The sequence below is a fragment of the Myotis daubentonii genome, chromosome 4, assembly GCF_963259705.1.
Source record: "Myotis daubentonii chromosome 4, mMyoDau2.1, whole genome shotgun sequence".
In the NCBI taxonomy this organism is placed as follows: domain Eukaryota; kingdom Metazoa; phylum Chordata; class Mammalia; order Chiroptera; family Vespertilionidae; genus Myotis; species Myotis daubentonii.
The window spans coordinates 83006312-83029614 of record NC_081843.1 but is presented as its reverse complement, the minus strand read 5'-3'; the positions used below and the strand labels follow the sequence as shown (position 1 = coordinate 83029614).

The 23303-nt window shown below is 41.1% G+C and overlaps 1 protein-coding gene and 1 pseudogene across 1 annotated transcript; both read left to right on the top strand.

Moving 5' to 3' along the window:
• Nucleotides 1-946: 946 nt before the first annotated feature.
• SHISAL2B (shisa like 2B) lies at nt 947-23303 on the top strand. Its single transcript, XM_059694533.1, has 3 exons — nt 947-1202; nt 8968-9125; nt 22900-23303. The coding sequence occupies exons 1-3, from the start codon at nt 1012-1014 to the stop codon at nt 23034-23036; spliced, it is 486 nt and encodes a 161-aa protein (XP_059550516.1). The 5' UTR covers nt 947-1011; the 3' UTR covers nt 23037-23303.
• LOC132232508 (COMM domain-containing protein 8-like) lies at nt 2123-3085 on the top strand (annotated as a pseudogene).

Genomic DNA, 23303 nt, shown 5'->3' with positions numbered 1-23303 from the left:
CTGGCTGCCCACCTCTCCAGAGAACCCTCCCTCTCTTAATTGAGTCTCTTGGCTTTCCTACTCTTTCCAGGATGTTAATTGAACACAACGCATGGCTGGTTTTCGGAGAAAATTTTGTTTCTTTTCTGATTTTTACATGGGCAGATTTTATTTTATGTCTTAATATTTCCCCCCTTTTTATTAAATTTATTGGGGTGACATTAGTTAATATGGTCATATAGGTTTCAGGTGTGGGTTTCTATGTTACAAAATCTGTCTATTGCACCGTGTGCCCACCACCCAAACTCAAATCTTCTCCTGTTCACCTTATATTCGGTCCCCCTCTACCCTCCACCTCCTTCCCTCTGGCAACCACCACATACTGTTCTTGTTCGTGAGTTTCAGTTTTATTTCCCACATATGAGTGAAACCATGGGATGGGCAGATTTTAATGTTTCACATGTACTCCTCAAAGAAGGGGTACTTCTCGACACCCCCTCGCTGGCAGGTAGTTCAGCGCCTTTTGTTCTGCCCACTCCCCCACTCCTCGGTGGGCGCTGGCCTGTGGTGGGCGACGGCTCCCCCAGCCCTGCTCGGTTTGTCTGGAACCCACCTGCCCTGTGCTTGGGCAAACAGAACTGCCACTTGGGCGCATCTGTGTACGGGGCCAACGTGTGAAACTCAGGTGAAGTCTTCCCGGCATAGAGTGGGGCCAGGCTGTTGACAGTGAGGGCAAGTGGAGGGGTGTCTGGAGAGCGCGGGACAGGAGGCGCAGGGCTGGTACCTGGCCGGTGGAAGGACCGACCGCTCAGTGGTGAGAGGGAGCAGCGCGAGTCCAGCGACCAGACACCATGTGCGCAGGGGGAGGAGGGAGAGCAGAGGAGGCGCGCGAAGGCTGAACCCCCGGCAGCCAGACACCAGATCCGAAGAGGGGAGCCGGCGGAAGGGGTCGGCGGGCGCTGGCGGTGCGGAGCGCGTGCGGCCCGAGGGCTGATCGGGGGACCGGCGTGGCCCTGCCCGCAGCCCGCGGCGATGGGCGAGGCGAGCCGGGTGTGCTCCGGCTACTACAGCCTCAACCACAGCTTCGTGGAGCCCTTCCCGTGTCCGCGGCGCGGAGAGGCGGCCGCCCTCCGCTACTGCTGCGGCTTCGCAGACCTCAAGTACTGCTGCAGCGAGCCGGGCAGCTACTTCCCCTACAAGCACAGCTACATGTGGAGCCTCAGGTGGGCAGGGCAGGTGGCTGGCGGGCCGGGCCGGGGAGCGACGGCGAAGGGCAGTGCCACCTCGGGAGGAGGGAAGGCGCCCGCGTCCCCACCACCCGCTCGGGGCGGTCCCTCCGGAAGGACACGGAGCCTCCTAGACCGGAGAGGGCTCCGCAGAGAGACCCCCTGCCGGCTCGGAGATGCCCCGGGAGCGGCACTCCTCGGGCGAGGGTCGGGCTATGGCCGCCGGAGGCGGGAATCCGCCCTGGGACCCCAGGCGGGCGACTCGACTGGCTGGCAGAGACAGGACACGCAGATAACTTAAGGAGGTTTTAATTCTTTTTAATTTGGTGCACTTAAACAGAAAGGGGCTCCTATGGAGCCAATTTTAAGGCATTAACTAAGGATCAGAGTACTTTGAGTCTCTTTGGAGGTAAGAAAGAATTGGCTGTATTCTTTAAACTATCAAAAAGGTATGGGCGCGTACGTGCGCGCGCGCGAGCAAGCAACTGGGCTTTAATCTGACACACCCCGAACCGAACTGGACACCCACAGAGGTACAGTTTGAGGTGCTATGATCTCACACTCTGTAGAACCTTCCCAGGACACCCTCTTTCTAAACGGGGTGGCCATTGCTGAAGAGGCTTTCTCAGGTGGGGAGGTGGGGCCTCTCTTGCCTCTTTTTCCTACGATGGGAATTTTACTCATTCCAACTAGTATTCACGCGGATATTTTAAATTATGAAGCGCTTTTCCTCCCCTTCCACTCCAAAGGTTGCACACTTTGAACTTGGTTCCTTCCTTTGGCCTGGAGAATGAATAGGGTGTCAAGGTTATAGGAAAGAACTCCCACCCACCTTAAATTGCTGAGAGAGAGAAGGAGGGAGGGAGGAAGGGAGAGAGAGAGAGAGAGAGAGAGAGAGAGAGAGAGAGAGAGAGAGAATGGGGGGGAGGGTTACAGCCAGGGATGGATTGGAGGAGAGGACACCCTTGTGGTCACTGCAGAAGCTTCTGGGCCTGCAGCTTCCTCACAAAATAATTGATGGCATTTGTGGCCCAACTTATCCTCTCCAGCAGGATTATCAGAGTGTTTGGGACTCCACAGCACGGATGCATGTTCTATATTATCGAGTTTTTCAAAGCTGCAGTTGGGGGAGAGGCCTGGGAGACTTCAGATGACTATCTTCTAGCTTTTGTATCACCTGACCAGCAGAACCGCTAAGTTTTAGGGCTAAGTGTTGGCCTGTGTATCCTTCCACAGGGATTCACTGAAATATTTTGTTTGCATTCCTTGTCCGATGTCTATTGGCTACCTGGGAGGCACAGTATCCAACTCTGTGTCATGTCACGGGTCATGTGTCTAAGCATTTGGAACTTTTGTAGAAAAATGTGTACCATTACTGCTGCACATTTACTAACTTCTTTTACAAAACAGAAGTAGAACTGCATGTATATCTTGGTAGCCAGTTAAGCATAGTTTATGTATGTATTTCAATAGTTTTAGTAAATAATCTCAGTCTAGCCAAAAAAAAAAAAAGAAGAAGAAGCTGTAGTTGATAAAAGTTTATCTGATAAAAAATCTCAGCAATTGAATAAGTTGGATTCATTTCATCAAGAAGCGATCATAAAATGCTTGAAAAGCATGAAAGATGAAATGAAGCACTCCCTGTCAGGGGAAATAGTTGGTATTTCCTCTGCACAGCTACAGGATTTTGATTGGCAGTTAAAGCTTGCACTTTCCATAGACAAAAATGCTACATTATGAATGCCACTTTTCAACCTTCATCTACATGTAAAAGAAAACGGTGAAGTCAAATCGTATTCAGTTGGAAGGAGTAAAGAAGAGCTGCAGAATCTGGAAATTTCTTGGAAGCAACTAATGAGGTCATCCTGCATTTGAAATAACTGGAAATGATGACTATCACCAGCATTATCAGATTCCACTGCTATAGCTGCTATCACACAGTAAATATTGTGTGTTCAGAAAATCTGTGACACGCTATTATGCCAAGCTGGGAAAGCAGCAGTGTTGAGATTACAAAGATAAAAATTTGTCAACTTCTATAAAGAACAGGAAATTACATGGTTCACAGAAAACACATAAACATAAAAGATAAAAAGTTATAATAGCAGTTTATATTTTCATAATGACTGTTCTGCTTCGTTTATTAAATATCTTAGAAATCTTTATATAGAGTTTTACTGAAAATTAACCATAGGCGCTAAAGTAATGTAAACATACAAGCACAAGTAAATTGGAATTTTGCTTTAAGAAGTATGTGGCTCTGGCCAGGGGGTTCAGTTGGTTGGAGCATCATCTTGTAAACCAGGAGGCTGTGGATACGATCCCTGCTAGGGGAGTATATGGGAGGCAACCCATCAATGTTTCTCTCTTACATTTCTCTCTCTCCTTTTCTCTAAAATCAGTGAAAACACATCCTCAGGTGAGGATTAAGAAAAGAAAAGGATGTGAATACCAAGGATGTGTGCTATGGTTATATGTATATGACTGATTTATGACATTTTAAAATAACTTTCAAAGAATGTATAAGATGCATATATAACTCAGGAAATTCCATTTCAAGGGAAAGATTATAAAATGTAAATTTTTTTAGAAAAAGAAGCTCTTCAGACATGAACAAGAAAAAAACCCTAAATCTGTGTAAATAATTTTGAGTTTATGAATTCTAGAAACTGAAATCTTGTACTGGAACATAGGAAAAAATGCAATGGCTACTTTTGTATTTCAAGGTCTTGGGAGAGAATGAACTGATAAAAATAATATATGCCGATGCATAGTGTATATAGTACTATTCAAACATCAGCTAAGACCACATATATCTCCATTTTTGTTATAAACTCTCAATATTGAATTTAACAGTTTTGGATGTTAACTTTATTGGCAAACAGATAATTTTAAATTTCAGTTAAGTTTAAAGATAAGCATTTTGAACATAGAAGTACAATTTTATTTCATTAAAAATATGTTTACAGTTTTGAATATTCTTGTATTATTATTTATTAATTGTATTATTTTCCATACAAACAACTGTAAACCTACTTTTGCCCCATCCTGTATTATTTCTCTCAATCTCCTAGGATGATCCAGAATTTGACAGGCATGCCAAATCTACAGCAAATGACTTTAAGTGTTATTTCCTGAAGCAGTAAGATAATTTTTTAATGTATTGCAAGCTTCAAAAAATATGCAAAGGAGTGCCCACTTACCAATGAGTTCAACTAACAAAATTGTGATGTATCAGAGTGGGGCAAAAATCTCAAAAATATAATGAAAGCTTATCCTTATTATTTGGAGAAGCATTGTATATGGTACTGGCATATTATTTGGCCTTTTGGAAAATAGTGTAATAACCCAGCTCTGAGACTTTGGAGATGTTAATAATGGTAGCAATAGAGACTGACAAGTCATAAGGCAAACTCAGTTGTTTGACTTAAATCCCCAAAGTGCCTGCAAAGTGCCTGGCTCACTGCAAAGTGACAAGCAGCAGAGGTTGAAACCTGTCCTAAGGTTTATGAGGGCACAAAGGATTGAACAGTTTGCTGGGGTCTTCGTTCAGCACTGACAAAGTGGACAGTGCACCTCAGTTCCTGGGAATTATAAAAATGTTTCCAGCGGATGGCCTCAGTTGGCAACGTTAAACCTGGGGGGTCTTGTTAGTTATTGAGCTCTGAGGACACACTGGAGAACTCAACCCCTAATTTAACATAGTTCAGTTGTGAAAAATATTCCAGAAGTCACTACCATTTGTTCTGAGATTCTGCAGCTACTGGAGAAAGGCACAGGTATAGCTACTACCAGGTAAGTAAAGTTGCTGAGTAGGAGAATTGCTCATTACCATGATGACAGCTGCAGACCTTCTCTCAGGGACTGCCAGACGGTGCTGTAAGGAAGAATAAGTCTCCCTTTTCTGGGTCTAGCCCACTTCCATCTTTTCTCCTCTTATAGATCCCTAACCTCTTTGGTAGTCTTCTTCAGGACCTAGGAAAATAATGCCTATTGCATAGGGCTTTGCATGAGTTCAATAAGTATGTGTTGAAATGAATATCTTAGGAGATTCCCAGAGCTCCATCTAGGTTAGCATGCAAAGAGCAATATTTCTGTAAAGTAGAACTGTGACATTGAAATAGTGGGTCAAGATTGGGAAGACCTCTTTTTAAAACAAATAATAGAGACCTAACAGGTTTGGTTCAGTGGCTAGAGTGACAGCCTGCGGACTCAAAGGTCCCAGGTTCAATTCCGGTCAAGAGCATGTACCTTGGTTATGGGCACATCCCCAGTAGGGAGTGTGTAGGAGGCAGCTGATCAATGTTTCCCTCTCATCAATGGATCTAACTCTCTATCACTCACCCTTCCTCTCTGTAAAAAATCAATAAGATATATATTTTTAAAAAACAAACAAAAAACAGAAAATAGAGCCCAGCCGGCCTGGCTCAGTGGTTGAGCACTGACCTATGAACCAGGAGGTCACGGTTCAATTCCTGGTCAGGGCATAGGCCAGGGCTGTGGGCTTGATCCCCAGTGTGGGGCATGCAGGAGTCAGCCAATCAATGATTCTCTCTCATCATTGATGTTTCTATCTCTCCCTCTTCCTTCCTCTCTGAAATCAATAAAAATATATTTTAAAAAACAAAATAGAAAGCAGAAACAGCATACTCTGTTTTTGTTTTTCTTCATGTGGACTGGTTTTTAAAATTGTGTACATTAAAAGCCCACTATATGAACGCTGAATTCAACTAAGTTGCCAATTTTACTTTTAAATTGACTAAATTATGTGGGGTTTGTTTTTTTTTATGAGATTGTATTTTTTTAATAACCGGGCTCTCACTTCAGGAATCTTGCCAGATGTCTGGCCTCCCAGCTGCCTTGAGCAACAGATAATATTAATGAAATGGGTTATGTTCCCATGTACCTGTGTAAAGTGCTCACCCTCCTTGACCTGTATAATCTACAAAAGTCATCTTTGGGGCAAACAAGCAGGAAAGAGGAGTTGCCAAAGCCAGGAGTCTACCCCTTGGAGTGCACCAAGTGAGTGCAAACTCCAATGTAACTATATAACTATAATTCTTGCCACAGAATTACTCACTCTTCACTTGTGTGCAAGGCTAGGGGAAGTGGGCTGACGTGAATAAATCAAGCATAAGAATTTCCATGCCTGTGGCTCAGGAGGCAGCCTCTAACTTGCAGGGGTGATTTATCTCCTGAAAACAAGGTTAAATTAGATGAGCTTAGCCCCTTACTTTTAATTCTGTTCTCCTTACTCCCAAGGCAGTGGCATACCTAGCATCGCTACTCAGATTCTCCCTTCCCTCCCTTGTGGTACATGTCAAACTTGTCAAGGCCCTAATCTCTGGGAAATAGCAGAAGCCTACAGGCAAGCCAGGAAGACAATGAAGGAAAAGGTTATTACTTTTCAATAATGATGAATTTTTAATTACTACAACTAGACCCATCACCAGTAAATTATTATTTACTTCCACTTATGGAACATTTATTCCAAGCTAAGGATTATGTAAACACTTTTAATAATTGTGCAAAACACCATAGAAAAGTCAACAGAAGTATCTGCCCTTGAGAAGCTTAAAATCTAATTACGTATTTACACACCCACACATACATATGGTTCATGAAGGTACATATATTTGCATTAGTCTTTCAGTCCTTTTTCTTCAAGCTCCATCTCCCATTTAAAAGCATTAAGTTCACAGGTTTATGTAAACTATGTTAGTTCTCATCTGATTAGTCTTATACATAATTGTGTCAAAAGGAATTATTACAAATTTAGTGTAGAGCAAATATTATCAGATATACACTTTATTTTTACAGGAAAGTGCAAGGGTTTCTTCCTTAATGCTAGAAGCCATTGGTATTATGCTCTTTTAGAAAGGAAAAACTCATACTGAACAGGAACTTTATGTAAATTTCATAACTATTGCTTTCCTTTATTTAAACCTTCTTCTCCTCTTTTGTGATAGCTGTGGTTTTGTATAATAGTAAACAATATCTCCCACACATATCTCCAAACATTTGTTTCAGTACTTCTGTGGAGGCAAATGTTTGTTTGTTTGTTTGTTTGATATATATATATATATATATATATATATATATATATATATATATATATTTTTTTTTTTTTTTTTTTTTACACAGAGAGGAAGGGAGAGGGATAGAGAGCCAGAAACATCAATGATAGAGAGACATAGATCAGCTGCTTCCTGCACACCCTGTACTGGGGATGGGTCCGCAACCAAGGTACATGCCCTTGACCGGAATCGAACCCGAGACCCTTCAGTCCGCAGGCCAATGCTCCATCCACTGAGCCAAACCAGTCAGGGGGCAGCAAATGTTTTTATAGTCATCTTTTATTGGTAAACCTGATCTTTGCTTCTGGAATATATTAATAACAGAGTCATGATTGAGATGTTTTTGAACTATCTCTAGGGAATCATGTAACCTTTTACCTATAATATGAATTCATATGATATTCTATACTAATATTAACAGACTAATGGCCCGGTGCATGAAAATTGTGCATGGGGGAGAGGGTGTTCCTCAACCCTCTCCAATCTGGGACCCCTCGAAGGATGTCCTACTGCCGGTTTACAGGGATCGGGCCTAAACTGGCAGTCGGACATCCCTCTCGCAATCCGGGACTGCTGGCTCCTAACCACTCACCTGCCTGCTTGCCTGCCTGATTGCCCCTAACCACTCTGCCTGCTGGCCTGCTTGCCCCCAAATGCCCCCCCCCCCCCCCCCGCCAGGCTGATCATCCCTGAATTGCCCCCCCTGCTGGCCTGATCACCTCCAACTGACCCCCACTGATGGCCTGCTTGCCCCCAACTGGCCCCCCTGCTGGTCTGCTTACCCCCAATGGCTCTGCCCCTGACCAGCCTGATCACACACAACTGCCCTCCCCTCTTGGCCTCTAACCGCCTCTGCCTCGGCCCCGCTACCATGGCTTTGTCCAGAAGAACATCTGGAAGGTCTCCTAGTCTAATTAGCATATAGCCCTTTTATTAGTATAGAGGCCTGGTGCACGGGTGGGGGCAGGCTAGTTTGCCCTGAAGGGTGTCCCAGATCAGGGTGGGGGTTCCCTTGGGGAATGGGGCAGCCTGGACGAAGGGCCTATGGTGGTTTGCAGGCTGGCCATGCCGCAATGGGGTGAGGGTCCCCGCTGGGGGGGCATAGCCAGCCTGGGTGAGGGGCTGAGGGCTGTTTGCAGGCTGGCCATGGCCCCGGGCAACCCAGGCTCCCAGACCCTCCTTGAGCGGAGGCCACAGTGGCTGGAAGTAGGTATCTGGGATTAATTTATTTTCTATAATTGAAACTTTGGAGCCTTGAGCGGAGTCCACAGCCGGCCAGGGCAGGTGGGAAGCTTGGCTTCCTCCATCGCCAGGGGCAACCCAAGCCTCCTGTTTGCTCCAGTTCTGTGGCTGCTGCCATCTTGATTGGGTTTATTTGCATACTCGCTCCTGATTGGCTGGTGGGCGTGGCTTATGGGCATGGCTTGTGCATGTAGTGGAAGTATGGTCAATTTGCATGCTTCTCTTTTATTAGATAAGATATATGTATAGAGAAAATATTGTAAGCATTTCATGGTAGAGAAAGCAGAGCCGTAGATTGCAATCATATACTACTATTATTTATCCTAAAATATAATTTGATTATGAGTAACTGAAGCAAGAACTAACAGTATTTAAACCTCCTCTTTAGTTCCTGTGCAAACTGGTCTGTGTGACACTCACAATGTTTTCTCTGTTTTCCTCAGCATCGGTGCCCTGATTGGATTGGGAATTGCTGCCCTTGTTTTACTTGCCTTTGTCATCAGCGTCTGTGTCCTTTGCTATCTATTTCTGCATACAAAGCCTCAAAGGTTAGACACTGGCCTTAAACTTCAACACCTAGAGACTTCTTCCACTCAAGAAGGTAATTAGTACCCATTATTTGTAGCCAATTACCTGTACTCTGTTGAAAAGAATAACCTGTACCTGGGTAAGAGATCATACTGCTAATGAGTGCTTTTTAAAAATTCAATTCATTATGTTTCTTTGTATAAATACATGCTAAATTAGGCCTCAATGATGAAATACCTTAGAGAAATTGTGCCTGAGGGAAAATAGCAGCAGGATGTAGATGTTCTTGTGAAAAATAATACATTGATCCAATAAATCCACTTTAAGATATGTATGACTCAGTTACAAAGTTTTATCTTCTTGGAATTTTTAAATTTTGTTTTTGATGGAGCCACAGAAGTCACATAAAGAGAGAAACGACTACCTGATAATGAATTCTCGTTGTTGCATTACTCTAGATTGGTTAGTCAATGGCCAGCTAAGCATTTACCTTGTGCGCCTATGGTGTACAGACTTCGGAGGAGGTGTGTAAAATAATTCAGAGGCATGTAAAAGAAACAGAAAAATAGACACAAGATAGTCCTGTTTTTGAGTAGATTATGAACTAGTTACATATAGTGATGTGTTTAGTCTGACTATAAAGTAGGAAGACATTTTTATGTGTCGTTCATGGAACTGGGTTTCATTGTTATTTCAGTTATGATGTGCTACACATCAATTGGTTGCCTCCTGTATGCTAATTGTTATCATTAAGAAACTCAGAATTATTAATATTTTGTGAATATAAATTTCTGCAAGTGTATTTAAAAAGTAGTAATTATGGTCCAGAGTTGCTCAGTAGGTTAGAGCATTGTCCTGTGCACCGAAGGATCACAGGTTCGATTCCCAATGAGGGCATATACCCAGGTTGCGGGTTTGATCCTGCTTGGGGTGCATACAGGAGGCAACCAATTGATGTGTCTCTCTCATATCGATGTTTCTCCTTCTCCCTCTCCCTTCCTCTCTCTCTAAATCAATAAAAACATATCCTTGGGTGAGGATTTTAAAAAAAGTAGTAATCATAAATTGTATTTTGACATATATTTAGAATGTATTTTAATAAAAATTTAGAATATACGTATATATATTTAAAACATGACACACATGCTGACTACCATTTAAAAAGAAAATTTAGAGAGTTGTTTTAAAAAATTAGAAAATTCTCTGCTCATATGCTCTATTTTAGCTGAATCCTGAAGCTTATAAGTATGGAGCACATGCTCTGTGACCTTTCAGTCCACTGTTGCTGCATGATTGCATAAGCTCTCCTTGCCTTCTCTGTGGGGAGCTCTCGCAGGGGTATCTCTTTGCAGTCCTCTTTCTGAAGCAATTTCTGAAGTTTGGAGATTGCATGGCAGACTTGACAGGTTTTTATGGGTTAAACCCTTGTTTCTCCACAGGCAAAATGAAGCAGTGGGTTAGTGATTATGAAATAACCAGATCACATAATCAATTTTTGTCTCAACTGCTTAGATAATGTAAGGTACCAGTTCTTAAGTTTTACTACGCATGAGAATCACATAGGGAGCTTGTAAAAACTGCAAACTTTAAAACAAATAGCTCCCTTTCCTATCCTTGTTCCCCTGTTGTCTACTGCCCATGCTGGCCAGGCATGACTGGTCCTTTTTAATGCTGTTGAGTATCCTTATAATCATTACTCTGAACTCTATAGCTGATAGATTGCTTATATTCACTTTATTTAGTTCTTCATCTGGAGAATTCTCTTGTTCCCGCATTTGGGGCCTGTTTCTTTGTCTCCTCATTTTGGCTGCCTCTTTTTGTTTGTTTCTTTGTATTAGGTAGGTCTGCTATGGCTCTCAGTTTGGGTAGGGTGGCCCTGTATAATAGGTGACCCGTGGGACCCAGTGGCGTAGTCACCCTAATCACCTGAGCTCAGGGCTTTAAGAATGTCCCTTGAATGCATTATGTGGGCTTTCCTGTTGTAATTGAGTCGTGATTGCTATTGGCCCATTTGTGCATGGGACCAACCCTCAGCCTGGCTGACAGTGAGACTCAACCCCCAACACAACATGCAAGCTGCTGTGCAGGAATGATCACATGAAGTGACATTTGCCTCAGCATGGTCTAGTGCCTGCCGAGAACTCCGTGTGGAAATGCTTCTTGTGAAGCTTATTGGATCCTGCTCTGTTGTTTTCCGGAGCTGACCACTGGGTGTATTGGTTTGGGGACTCTCTGGAGAGACTCTGGAGCAGACCAATGTCAGGCACTGTTTGTGACTGACCCTGGGCAACCTGTTTGGAGCTGTTAGCAATCCACAGCTGTGGCTCCTTCTACTGGGCCTGGTGCCTGTGGAAAGGGACAAGCTGTGCACCAAGGCCTGCTTTAACTAGCACCAGAGCCCAGGGGAAGGTCAGGAAATGTTTCAAAGCACCCAGAGATCTGCCTCTGCCGGCAGGCCATCTCTTAGGTTCCGTCACGTAAAGATCCTTTGGCTGTACTCCTCAGCAGGACTTAAGCTCCACAAGGTGGGACAACTTGGATTCCCAATGGGTGGGACTGTTGCTCCCCCCCCCCCCCCCCCAGGCTGATGCTGCATAGAGGGGAATGCTCTGCCTGAGAAAGATGGCTTCTGCAGGGTAGGGGAATGACTCAGCACAGGGATACTGGTGACTGACCTCACAGCTCTCACCCCAGAGCCACCAACCCCAGACTCTCTTCATGTAGCTCTAGTCCTGAAGCCCAGTGTGAATGGCTGCAAACAAAATGTTGTGTATTGGCCCTTTAAGAGGCAGACAGAAATCCCTCTGCTTTTCACAGTCAGATTTTATGTAGTCACCTTTTCCAGTTCTGGTGCTTTGGGCTGCGGAAACAGCCTTGGGGTCTAGACCCCAGGCTTCTGGGGGGGGGGGATCCCCACAGCTGAGCTATTCCTCCAGAACTTCAGTTGCCATCCCTGGGAGTCTGGCCAGCCTTCTTGTGCCTCCACACTTCCTACTAGCCTTGATGAGGCCTCCTCTGCAAGTCCTTGGTTATAGATTTCTCTCCAGCTGGTCTTCACTTGGTTATTCAGGATGATCTTTCTGTACTTTAGTTGTAATTCCAGTTTGGTCCTGGGAGGTGAGTGTAACTTCCACCTGATTCATCACCGTCTTGGATCTCCAGCCTCCATTCATTCATTCATTCACTCACTCACTCATTCATGTATTTATTTGTTGAGAGTACAGATAGGTGTCCCCCATACCCATTCCTTTAGCCCCCACTACCCAACCCCCACCTCACCCTAGGCCTTCCTCACATTATTACCTGTGTCCAGAGGTTACGCATCTAAGCATATATGTTCTTTGGTTACTCTCTCCCATTATTTTAAATTAATTTTTTTAATTGAAACTGTTTTCATTACAAGCAATTTGCATGGCCTTAAAGGAAATGTACTTTTGTGTACACACTAAAACTGACTTAGGGCACTGCACTGGATTTTTTTTTTTTTTTGTCTCTCTAAATGACAGCAAGTTTAAAATAGTTTAATCTTAAATAATTTTGCCAAGATTTTTCCTTTCTGTATCTTTATTCTATTGGGTTTCATTTTTTCTTCAGTGTATATAGTTTAAGGCTTTATACATTTTGAATTGATCCTGAAAGAAGCTGGTCTCTGGCAGTGACCATAGTGTTTAACTAGGCTACCTCCAGGGCTCACTTTGTGTAGAGATCCTATTTCTAAGCAATTGATTAGCCTTTAAATTGTGGCCATAACCATTTCTTCCTTTTTAACTTTTGTATTTTGAGTTATGCATGTTTCAAATGCCAACATTTAAAAGAATAGCACAGCTTGTAAGTCATACTGTATAAGATGTACAGCTCTGAGCAGAAGATGGCTGTGGGAAGGGCATTTTTCTGAGTAGACACTCCTGAGGGTGAAGCCTCATTTGAAAACATATGAATTAGTAGCTAGTAGAGGAGCAACGAAAGGGGCGAGAGTCTTAGATCCCTGCTTCTCAAACTTTTCCATTGGTGAATCCTTGAAGGTCAGTAAGAGAGGAACTTATGCTTCCAGAAAAGCAAGAGCTAGAGTGGAAAGGCCTGCCTTAAGCCTTATGAGCTTTTAATTGTTTGAAGTTACCCACGTTAGTTTTTAGTTTATGGGAATTTTCTCTTTGACTGTATAATGTCAGGGCTGGCTTTACTCTAATAATATCTTATTTTCAGATATGAGTGAAATTGATGCTCCAGGACTGACAGCATATTCACCCTGTGATTTTGAGTGCCCATCGACACCCTGCAGCTGTGGAGTGGGGTGGAGAATAGAGGAGAAGCGTTCTGAGAAACAGAGTTTTTGATGAAAATTAGAAGGCAGATATTAGCAGGGGTGCCTGGTACACATAAATAATATAGCTGTATGGGAATAATAGACAACTCCAAGCCTGTATTTGGTGATTTCTTTTGTCCAGGCAGGTGATGTAAATGAAAAGGACAAACAAATCAGCAGTAAGACACAGTTGTCTAGGAGAAAAACGTAAATTACATTTGGAGTACTGAGAAAGAAAGCAAATTGAAGATCATATAATCATTTATTCTGCCTGTGAGCAAAATAGGACTTAGACTGGCTCAGAATGATCTATTTCTTCTTTTTAGAGGACACCCTTACTCCTGAGTTAAAAACAAAAACAACAACTCACTTCTCTTTAATTGTAGGAAAATTGGAAAATATAGAGAAACAAACAAATAAATGACATCCATGATCCCACCATATAAAGATAATAGATATTAAACAATAGTGAATATCCCTGGATTTTTTTTCTTTGCATCTATAGACATATATAACAAAATGGGGAGGGGGTGAGTCTTATAATAACGTGCTTTTTTTTTTTTCACTGAATAATTTCAATATCTTTGTTTGCCAATAAATAAATACCTTTGCCATAATTTTTAATTTTTAATGGTTACATTTTATTACCATGATGGAGTACTATGATATTTATTAATTTATTTTTTCTATTGATTTCAGAGAGGAAGGGAGAGGGAGAAAGATAAAACATCAATGGTGAGAGAGAATCATTGATCAGCTGCCTCCTGCATGCCCCCTACTGGGGGTCAAGCCCATAACCCAGGCATGTGCCCTGACCAGGAATCGAACCAGTGAACTCTTGGTTCTGGGGTCGATGCTCAATCATTGAGCCATACCAGCCAGGCTATTTTTTTATTTTGATATAATTTCACATTCCAGAAAAGTTACCAAAAAATTATAGAGAAAGCTATATACCTTTTCTCAGATTTACTAACTTAATATTTTGCCTCATTGTTTTCATTCTTGATATATATTTTTCTTGATATATATTTTCTGAACAATTTGAAAATAATTTTCAGATATCCTATCTTTTAACCATAAATATTTCAGTGTGCATTTCCTAAGAACAAGAATGGTTTTTACATAATTACAGTAAATTTATCAAAGCCAGGAAATATAACATTGATACAGGAATATTATCAAATCTGTAGTTCATATTCAAAATTTGCCAATATCCTTAATAGCTATTTTTCTTGTCTCAGAATTACATCTTGTAATTAGTTGTCATATTTCTTTAGTCTCCTTCAATCTTCAGTCTTTCTTTATCTTTCATGACCTTGACATTTTTGAAACATAAAAGCCAATTATTTTGTACAGTGTCCCTCAATTTTAATTTGTCTGATGTTTTCTCATGATTGGAGAGAGATTATACATTTTTGACAAGAATACCATAGATGTTATATGCTCAGGGCACCATAACAGGAAGCACACACTATATTGGTTTGTTCCATTACTGGTGACGTTACCTTGGATTCTTTGGTTAAGGCTGTATTTGCTAGATTAATCCATTGTAAAGTCACTATTTTTGCCTTTGTCATTACTAAGTCATTGGTTGGCAGGTACTTTGAAATTATGAAAATATCCTGTTCCTCCTCAAACTGACAACCCACCCATTAATTGCTATTAATTATATTTTTTTCATTCAGAATTTCAGAATAATTTCAGGATTATTATTATAATGGGTGTAAAATGGTGATTTTCTAACTTCACCATTCCTTCTACATCTATTAGTTGTTATTTAATTACAGGAATTCTACTTTCCATTCTTCCCTATTTATTTACCTGTTCATTTATTAAGATCAGTATGAACTCAGAGTTCTTATCATAAAGTATCCTATTGCTACAGTTATTCATTTTGATCCTCGAATTGTTTCAGATTTGACCCATGGGAGTCACTTTATACATGGTCCGGTGTCCTTTTTGAAAAGTGTTCATCATTTTTAAAGCGCTTTTTTGCCTTCCATCACAAGATGTTCCAGGGTGTTCTGTACTCTCCCTGTTCCATCCCAGGAACCTGACATTTCTCCAAAACCCTGGTGCATTTTAGTTGTGAATGGTGTTTAGAAACCGAAGTCTGGATATACCATATTTTATTAAATTACTGACTTTGAACTAGCTTCCATTGCCCGCCCCCGCTCCCACCCCCATTACATACATGCAATGAACATTTAAGCGTTTTTCTTAGCACAGATCCCTGGGAGTGAAGTTGTTGAGCAAAAGGATGGGCACATATTAAAGGCTTTGGATACAAGCTGCTAATGGCCCACCAGAAAAATACTATTTCATGGGTATTATTTCAGAAGATATGTTCTACTAATTTCATTGAGAGAAATAATGTAGTGTTTTGATTTTATCTAATTAGGAGAGTGGATATTTTAATGTTTATTTGTCATTATTTTTTAGTGGCATGTCGTTGCTCATATCTAATACACATTTTCCATGGCAGTATTCTTTTTTCATTGTTTTATAAGAACTTTCCTTACAATAACTAAACTCTTTTTCATATATATTGCAAATATTTTTATAGTTATTTCCTTTTTAATTTTGTAAGTGACAACTTTTTAATTTGTTTCACCTTTTGTGATTTCTCCCTTTAGTTTCATATAATACATTGATTCATTTGTTTTTAACATTTAAATCTTCAATAAGCCAGGAATTTTTAACTTTGGTGTAAAGTGTGAGGTAGGGATCTGCTTTCATTTTTATTTTGCAAATAATGAGCCAATGTATTGAAAAAGCCATATTTCTTTTGCCAATATAAAATATCATCTTTGTCATAAACTAAATTTTTATATAAACAGGGATTTGTTTTTAGATTTTCTGTTCTGTCAAATTTATCAGTCTGTTTGTTCTTAAACCAGTAATATACTTTTAAAATTATTATAGCTCTATAGTTTAATATTTTATTAGGCAAGACTTTCTCTTCTCTCCATTATGCTTCTTTTTCAAAATTTCCTGGCTACTCTTGTAAGGGTCAGATTTCCAAATAAATTTATAAATCACACAGTCAAGATTTTAAAAATCAAGTGGTATTTTTTTCTCAATTTACAGATAATTTGGGGAGCTATTTTTCTTAGTAGGTTTAACACCACTCCAACAAAGCACTGCTTAGAACTCATTAATTAGGCTGCCAGATTATTTCGTAATACTATTGTATTTAGAAGGGCTTTAAGAATTCACTGAGATCTTAGTAGAGGATGGACTAATTTGAACTTAATAACAGAAGAGGCCACTTGTGTCTCCTAAAGAGAATTTTCTACTTAAAATAATGAGTCTGGAATTTCCTATGGCTGTTTTTGTTCCTAGAATGCAGAAAACCAAATTGCTCAGCAGTCTATGGCTACATTTAGCATCCCTGAGTCCTCCTCAGGGCACAGTGTTAAACAATCCTGGTTGATGTTGGAAACAATAAGCAAAATAGAAGCCAGTCTCTCCGTGTGAAAATTCATTGAAAGGACTTAAAGTATCAGTTAAATTCCTTTGTTAGTTATGTTAACCATCAATGGGTGGGAAAGATTAACAATGCACAAAATGTAAAGAAAAGAAAAACCAATTGTGGAAAAAATAGGGTAGGAAAACATTTCTGGATAGAATTGCCTTTACTCATTGACAAATGGACAAAGCAAAAATGCAAGCTTAGGATTTAAACTTTCACAATGAATTTTTAACTATGGCTCATCGGAGATAACCCTATATATCCTTAAGGGAAGGCAGGGCAGTAAGAGGGGAGAGGTCTATAGTATTGCTCTTCACCATTTACTTCAGATCCAGCCCTGTGCCTCATATTAAACTTGAGAGGAAAATGTCTTCTTGCAAAAAAACCCCTTTTAGGTGAAAATCTAAGATTGCTTGTTTCCACTAGAAGGTACAGTGGGATGAGTGGGATATGTAGATTTTTTGCTAAATAATAAAGTGAGCCAGCTGATTAGTAGTTAGAAGCTGTTGTAGGCCTGCCGAATGGTACACAGAAGCTAGGAGCTAGGCAGACAATGGCAGAAAAGTTTAATTATAATTCTGCCAGAGAGATAGGAGATGAAGATTGGCAGAGGTCCCAGCATTTTTTTTTTTTAAAAAAATGGCAGGCAAGAGTATTGTACATAAATAATAAAATACATAGGAGAGTCCTGGCCATGTTCTCAGTGGTTAGAGCATCAGCCTGCAAACTGGAGGGTCATGGTACGAACCCCATCAAGTGCACATACCTGGGTTGCAAGTTTGATCCCCAGCCCTGGCTGTGGTGCGTGCAAGAGGCAACCAATTGATGTGCCTCTCTCACATCAATTTTTCTCTTTCTTTCTCTCTCTCTACCCCTCCCTCAGTCCCTCCCTTCCACTCTCTCTAAAAACCAAAGGAAAAAATATCCTTGTGTGAGGATTAATAGAAAAAGGAAAAAATACATACAGGAAAACATAGGTACTAAACTTATGGACCTTGGTCTCAGAGAGGTTTATGTGAACTTGCTCCTAAAGGCAAAAATAAATGAATGGGACTACATCAAACTAAAAAGCTTCTGCACAGCAAAAGAAATCATCAATGAAACATAAAGGCAACCAACTGAATGGGAGAAGATATTTGCAAACGATACCTCCAATAAAGGTCTAATATCCAAAATATATAAAGAACTCATACAACTCAACAACAACACCAAAAAACAAACCAATTAAAAAATGGGCAGAGAACTAGAAAGACACTTTTCCCATGAAGACATACAGATGACCAACAGATATATTTTAAAATGCTCAACTTCACTACCTATAAGGGAAACACAAATCAAAACCACGAGATATTAACTCACACTTATTGGAATGGCTATTATCAATAAGACAAGAAATAAATGTTGGAGAGGCTGTAGAGAAAAAGGAACCTTATACACGGCTGGTGGCAATGTAAATTGGTACAGCCATTATGGAAAATAGTATGGAGGTTCCTCAAAAAAAAAAAAATTAAGAATAAAGTTACCATATGACTCAGCAACCCCTCTTCTGAATATCTACCCTCAAAATTTGAAAATATTTATTTGTAAAGCTATACACTGAGTGGCCAGATTATTATGACCACCCCATCAGTACAAGGAAGTGAATTAGTTATGCAAATAATACTAATAAAACCTTGAGAGTATTTTCTTAGGAAGTTTTCAATATTCAGTAATTTTGGAAGTGTCAATGAAGTACTGATGGGGTGGTCATAATAATCTGGCCACTCAGTGTAGGATATGTACCCCTATGTTCACTGCAGCATTATTCATGGTAGGCAATACATGGAAACAACCTAATCAACCAATCCTCGATGGATACTGGATACAAAGCTGTGGTACATATATAAAATGGAATACTACTCAGCCATAAGAAAGGATGAAGCACTGCCACTTGGGACAACATAGATGGATCCTGAACTCTCAAGTACTAGTATCATGCTAAGTGAAATAAGTCACATTGAAAAGGATAAGAACAATATGATTTCACTCATAGGTAGGGTATAAAACAGAAAGCAATAAACTCATAGACACAGACAACAGTATGGTGTTACCAGAGGGGAAGGTGGGAAGAGGAAAGATGGTTAAATATAAGGTGACAGAAAGGACTAGACTTTGGGTGGTGAGCACACAATGCAATGTATAGAAGGTGTATTATAGAATTGTATACCTGAAAATTTATATAATGTATTTATTGACCAATGGTTACCCCAATAAATTTAATTTTAGTAAGCAGTGTTCACAGAAGAGTTTATAGGATAAGTGGATCCCTGAGGAATTGTTCTGAAAATGAATACAAAATTTCAATCTTATCAGCAAAAATATATTGGCCTAGACCAGCCGTGGGCAAACTATGGCCTGCGGGCCGGATTCGGCCCGTTTGAAATGAATAAAACTAAAAAAAAAAAAAAAAAAAAAAAAAAGACCGTACCCTTTTATGTAATGACTAGGGGCCCGGTGCACGAAATTCGTGTACTGGGTGGGGGGGGGGGAGTGTCCCTCGGCCCAGCCTGCCCCCTCTCACATACTGGGAGCCCTCAGGCGTTGACCCCCATCACCCTCCAATCGCAGGATCGGACCCTTGCCCAGGCCTGACGCCTCTGACAGAGGCGTCAGGCCTGGGCAGGGGACCCTCATTTTCCCCCATCACTGGTTCTGCCCCCAGCACAGGCCTGATGCCTCTGGCCCAGGCATCAGGCCTGGGCAGGGGACCCCCAGACCCCTCCGATTGCTGGCTCTGCCCCTTGCCCAGGCCTGATGCCTCGGCCAGAGGCGTAGACCCCCATCACCCTCCGATCGCCTGATCGGCCCCTTGCCCAGGCCTGACGCCTCCACCAGAGGTGTCAGGCTTGGACAGGGGACCCCCATCTCCCCCCGATCACTGGCTCTGGCCCCCGCCCAGGCCTGAGGCCTCTGGCCCAGGAATCATGCCTGGGCAGGGGACCCCCATCTCCCTCTGATCGCTTGCTCCACCCCCCGCCCAAGCCTGACGCCTCTGACCCAGGCTTTAGGCCTGGGCAAGGGGACCATCATATCCCCCCATCCCCGGCTCAGCTCCCCACCCAGGCCTGATGCCTCGGCCAGAGGAGTTGACCCTCATCACCCTCCGATCACCAATCACCGGATCGGCCCCTTGACCAGGCCTGAGGCCTCTGGCTGAGGCGTCCGGCTCGGGCAGCGGGGACCCACAGCTGCAGTGGCCCCGTGATCGTGGGCTCCGCTTTAGGCCCAGGCAAGGGGCCCCTAGCTCCCGAGACTGCCAGCTTCGACCGTGCCCAGCTCCCATCGCTGGCTCCACCCCTACTTCCTGCTATCACTGGCCAGGGTGGCAAAGGCGCCTGATTCTCCGATCATGGCTGGGGGGCAGGGCAAAGGCAGCCCCAGGGCTCTTGGTTCCCCCTGGGTTTCCGATCACTGTCAGTGGCAGGGGGCTTCTTCCTGCTTTCCCTTTCGCCTCCCTGCATTGTGCCTACATATGCAAATTAACCGCCATCTTGTTGGCAGTTAATTTGCATATAGCCCTGATTAGCCAATGAAAAGGGTATCGTCGTACGCCAATTACCATTTTTTTCTTTTATTAGTGTAGATGTTTACTTTGAATTTATATTAGTTCACACAAACACTCCATCCATGCTTTTGTTCCGGCCCTCCGGTCCAGTTTAAGAACCCATTGTGGCCCTCGAGTCAAAAAGTTTGCCCACCCCTGGCCTAGACTGTGAACGAGGATAGGTAGATTGATGAATTTGATTTAAATGAATTCTATTTGTTTGATTAAATGAATTTAAATGTTGGTAAAGATTAAAATTTTAATTTAAATGCCAGTCTGAGAAGTATAGGATTAAAGGAAGATTGAGATTTACATATGATAACCAGATTAAAAAAAAAAGGGAAGCCAGCAGCAGAAAGCAACTAATGTCAACCAGGGAAAGCACATGGATCTTTTTTTTGCAATCTGTACTCAGGTTAAAAAAAAAAAGAGGCATTAGATAAGAAAAACTGCTTTATGTGTAACAAATCCCTTGGAAGCTCAATGGAATTATAGATTTCTTACTTTAAATCGAATCCATATTGTAATTTTTTGACCCAAAAGAGGCAGTTGGTTTTACCCCTATTTTGTTGGTTAAAAAATTAGGTTTTGTTTCTTAAAGCAAAAAAAGGAACTGTCTCAACCACCTTAGGAAAAGCTGAGGTGGTTGAGACAGTTCCTTCTTTCTCTTTTAAAATTCTCCTAAAGGGGCCTGGCCAGAGTGGCTCAGTGGTTGAACTTCAAAGTATGAACCAGGAGGTTGAAGTTCTATCCTGTTCGGGGCATATGCCTGGGTTGGAGGCTCGATCCCCAGTGTGGGGAGTGCAGGAGGCAGCCAGTCAATGATCCTCTCTCACCATTGATGTTTCTGTCTCTCCTTCTCCTTTCCTTTCTGAAATCAATAAAAATATATTAAAAAAAAATTCTTCCAAAGGGATGCAGTCAGCTGCAGGAAGAGAACATTGGGGATGGTAACATGCTCATCAAAGCTCCTGTTTCAAATAGTGTCAGTATGATATTTATAACAAATCTTTTCTTGTTCGTGGAGCGAATTGCTTGTTGGGGAAACTGCCTTACCTTAAGAGGCCAATCTAAGAAAAGATCTCTGTACCTACACTGGTTAGAGGAATCCAGGCAGTAGCCAAGGAAATAATGAGTCAGGGGTGAAGGAAGGGGACCGCACAAGTCCTTGGTGAGAAAAATCTATAGTAATTGAAAGGTACTTTGTGAGTCTCTAGGTCTCAGAGGGCTGTAGACAGGTTAGATAAACCCCTTGAGTTGTTGACAGAAAAAAACATAATGGAAATTAGAGATGTCAGAATGTTGAAGACTTAGAGAGAACCTCAAACTAAGTTGGGAAATAACTTCCTGAGCTTATTCATCATAAAAAGAGAACAAAAACGGTGACAAGGTAGACAAAAACACCTTGCAACCCTGATTAAAATGTTATGAATTTAATTAAATGAAAAGCTTCGGAAACATGAAGGACTTGAATTACACATTAGTTTTCAGATTTCCTGGAATTCCAATAAAATATTCAAATTTTAGATGTTTAAAGGACATGCTTACATGAGATGCAAATGCTACGCAGATAATATGAAACTTGGATCTTTTAGCTTTATCTGCTATGATACAGGAGAGTAAAAAATAATACTAAACAAATGAAAAATAAACCACAAACATTGTTTTTCAGATATTATAGGAGGAAAATAATTTCAAGGGCCCTCATTTAGAATATATTCTACTAAAGTATTTAATTGTACTTAAATTTGAAGCAAATATATTTTAAAAGTCTACTTTGCAAATAACAATCAAGAACTTACATTTCACCCAATTTTCATGCCAGCTTTCCCTCCTATGTTTACTTTAAACAGCTTTACTTGCTTATTTGGGCAGAGGGCTACTTGCCAAGTCAGAAAATGTGCCTTCCGCAAATTAGCTTTTACAAATCAAATGGTTGAAACATTATGCCTGGATGTTTAGAGGTAGAACATTATTTTGCCACCAAAAAGTTCTCTATCCTTGTACATTCTGGACTCATATTTACATGAGTGAATGAGATTGTGGCACAAGTGTGTTCTTTTTTAAAATTACATCTAAATCGACTTTGATGGCAAAGCCTTAAAGTGCTGCAAATTATGATGATTGACTTCAGTATAGTTTTGTTCACTTCAAGAATAGGGACAGCCACACTTTTGTTCAACAATTCAGAAATCGTTACCTTCTCTTCAAATGTGTAGTTATCTTCAAAGAAGCGTGGAGAAAGGTAAGCATGGAAATAAAAACCGACTTCTGTTACTGAACATTTCCCTTATGTGACTTTCAGGAGAAAACGCTCAAAAAGAACTTTGAAGGGATTCAGTTCTCATGTATCCAAATAGTGTTTTCAGGACATCGTATTTTCAATATTGCTACAAAATATATGTTGTCAAGCAAAACTGTTACAAAGTCAAGTTTCATGACATAATTTCCCATTAATTATTTCATTTTGTTTTGTGTATTTGCAGGCAACTCAAATAGGAAAATCAAAACCCCCAATTCAAACGCAGCATCAAATTCAACAAATGAAACAATCTATGAAGCTGATGATGTAATTGAGGAAAAAACAATGGATACAACACAAATCAACATCGTGTATTATTAAAAATTCTGTGTTATAAAAGCTCACAGGAGAGATGGAACAGTAAAAATAAAGTGCATTTTAAATAGTTCGTAATAATACTTTTAAAAAATTCACCACTCACAAAGCAAAACATAGCTGCATTTTTAATCAATCTTTTTATTAAACACCCAGTAAGGATTTAATAGATTTTCATGTACATAAGTTTACTTTTACTTGCTAATTAAAATGTACATTATACAAAATTATGCTAATACTTTAGGCAAAGTTAAATAATTTATCAATTAGCAG

Bases quoted from the DNA above. Each gene is read 5' to 3' on its own strand.
- SHISAL2B (XM_059694533.1), top strand. From the start codon at position 1,012: ATGGGCGAGGCGAGCCGGGTGTGCTCCGGCTACTACAGCCTCAACCAC. The intron at 1,203-8,967 runs GTGGGCAGGGCA...TGTTTTCCTCAG, and splicing joins AGCTACATGTGGAGCCTCAG to CATCGGTGCCCTGATTGGAT. The intron at 9,126-22,899 runs GTAATTAGTACC...GTGTATTTGCAG, and splicing joins GACTTCTTCCACTCAAGAAG to GCAACTCAAATAGGAAAATC.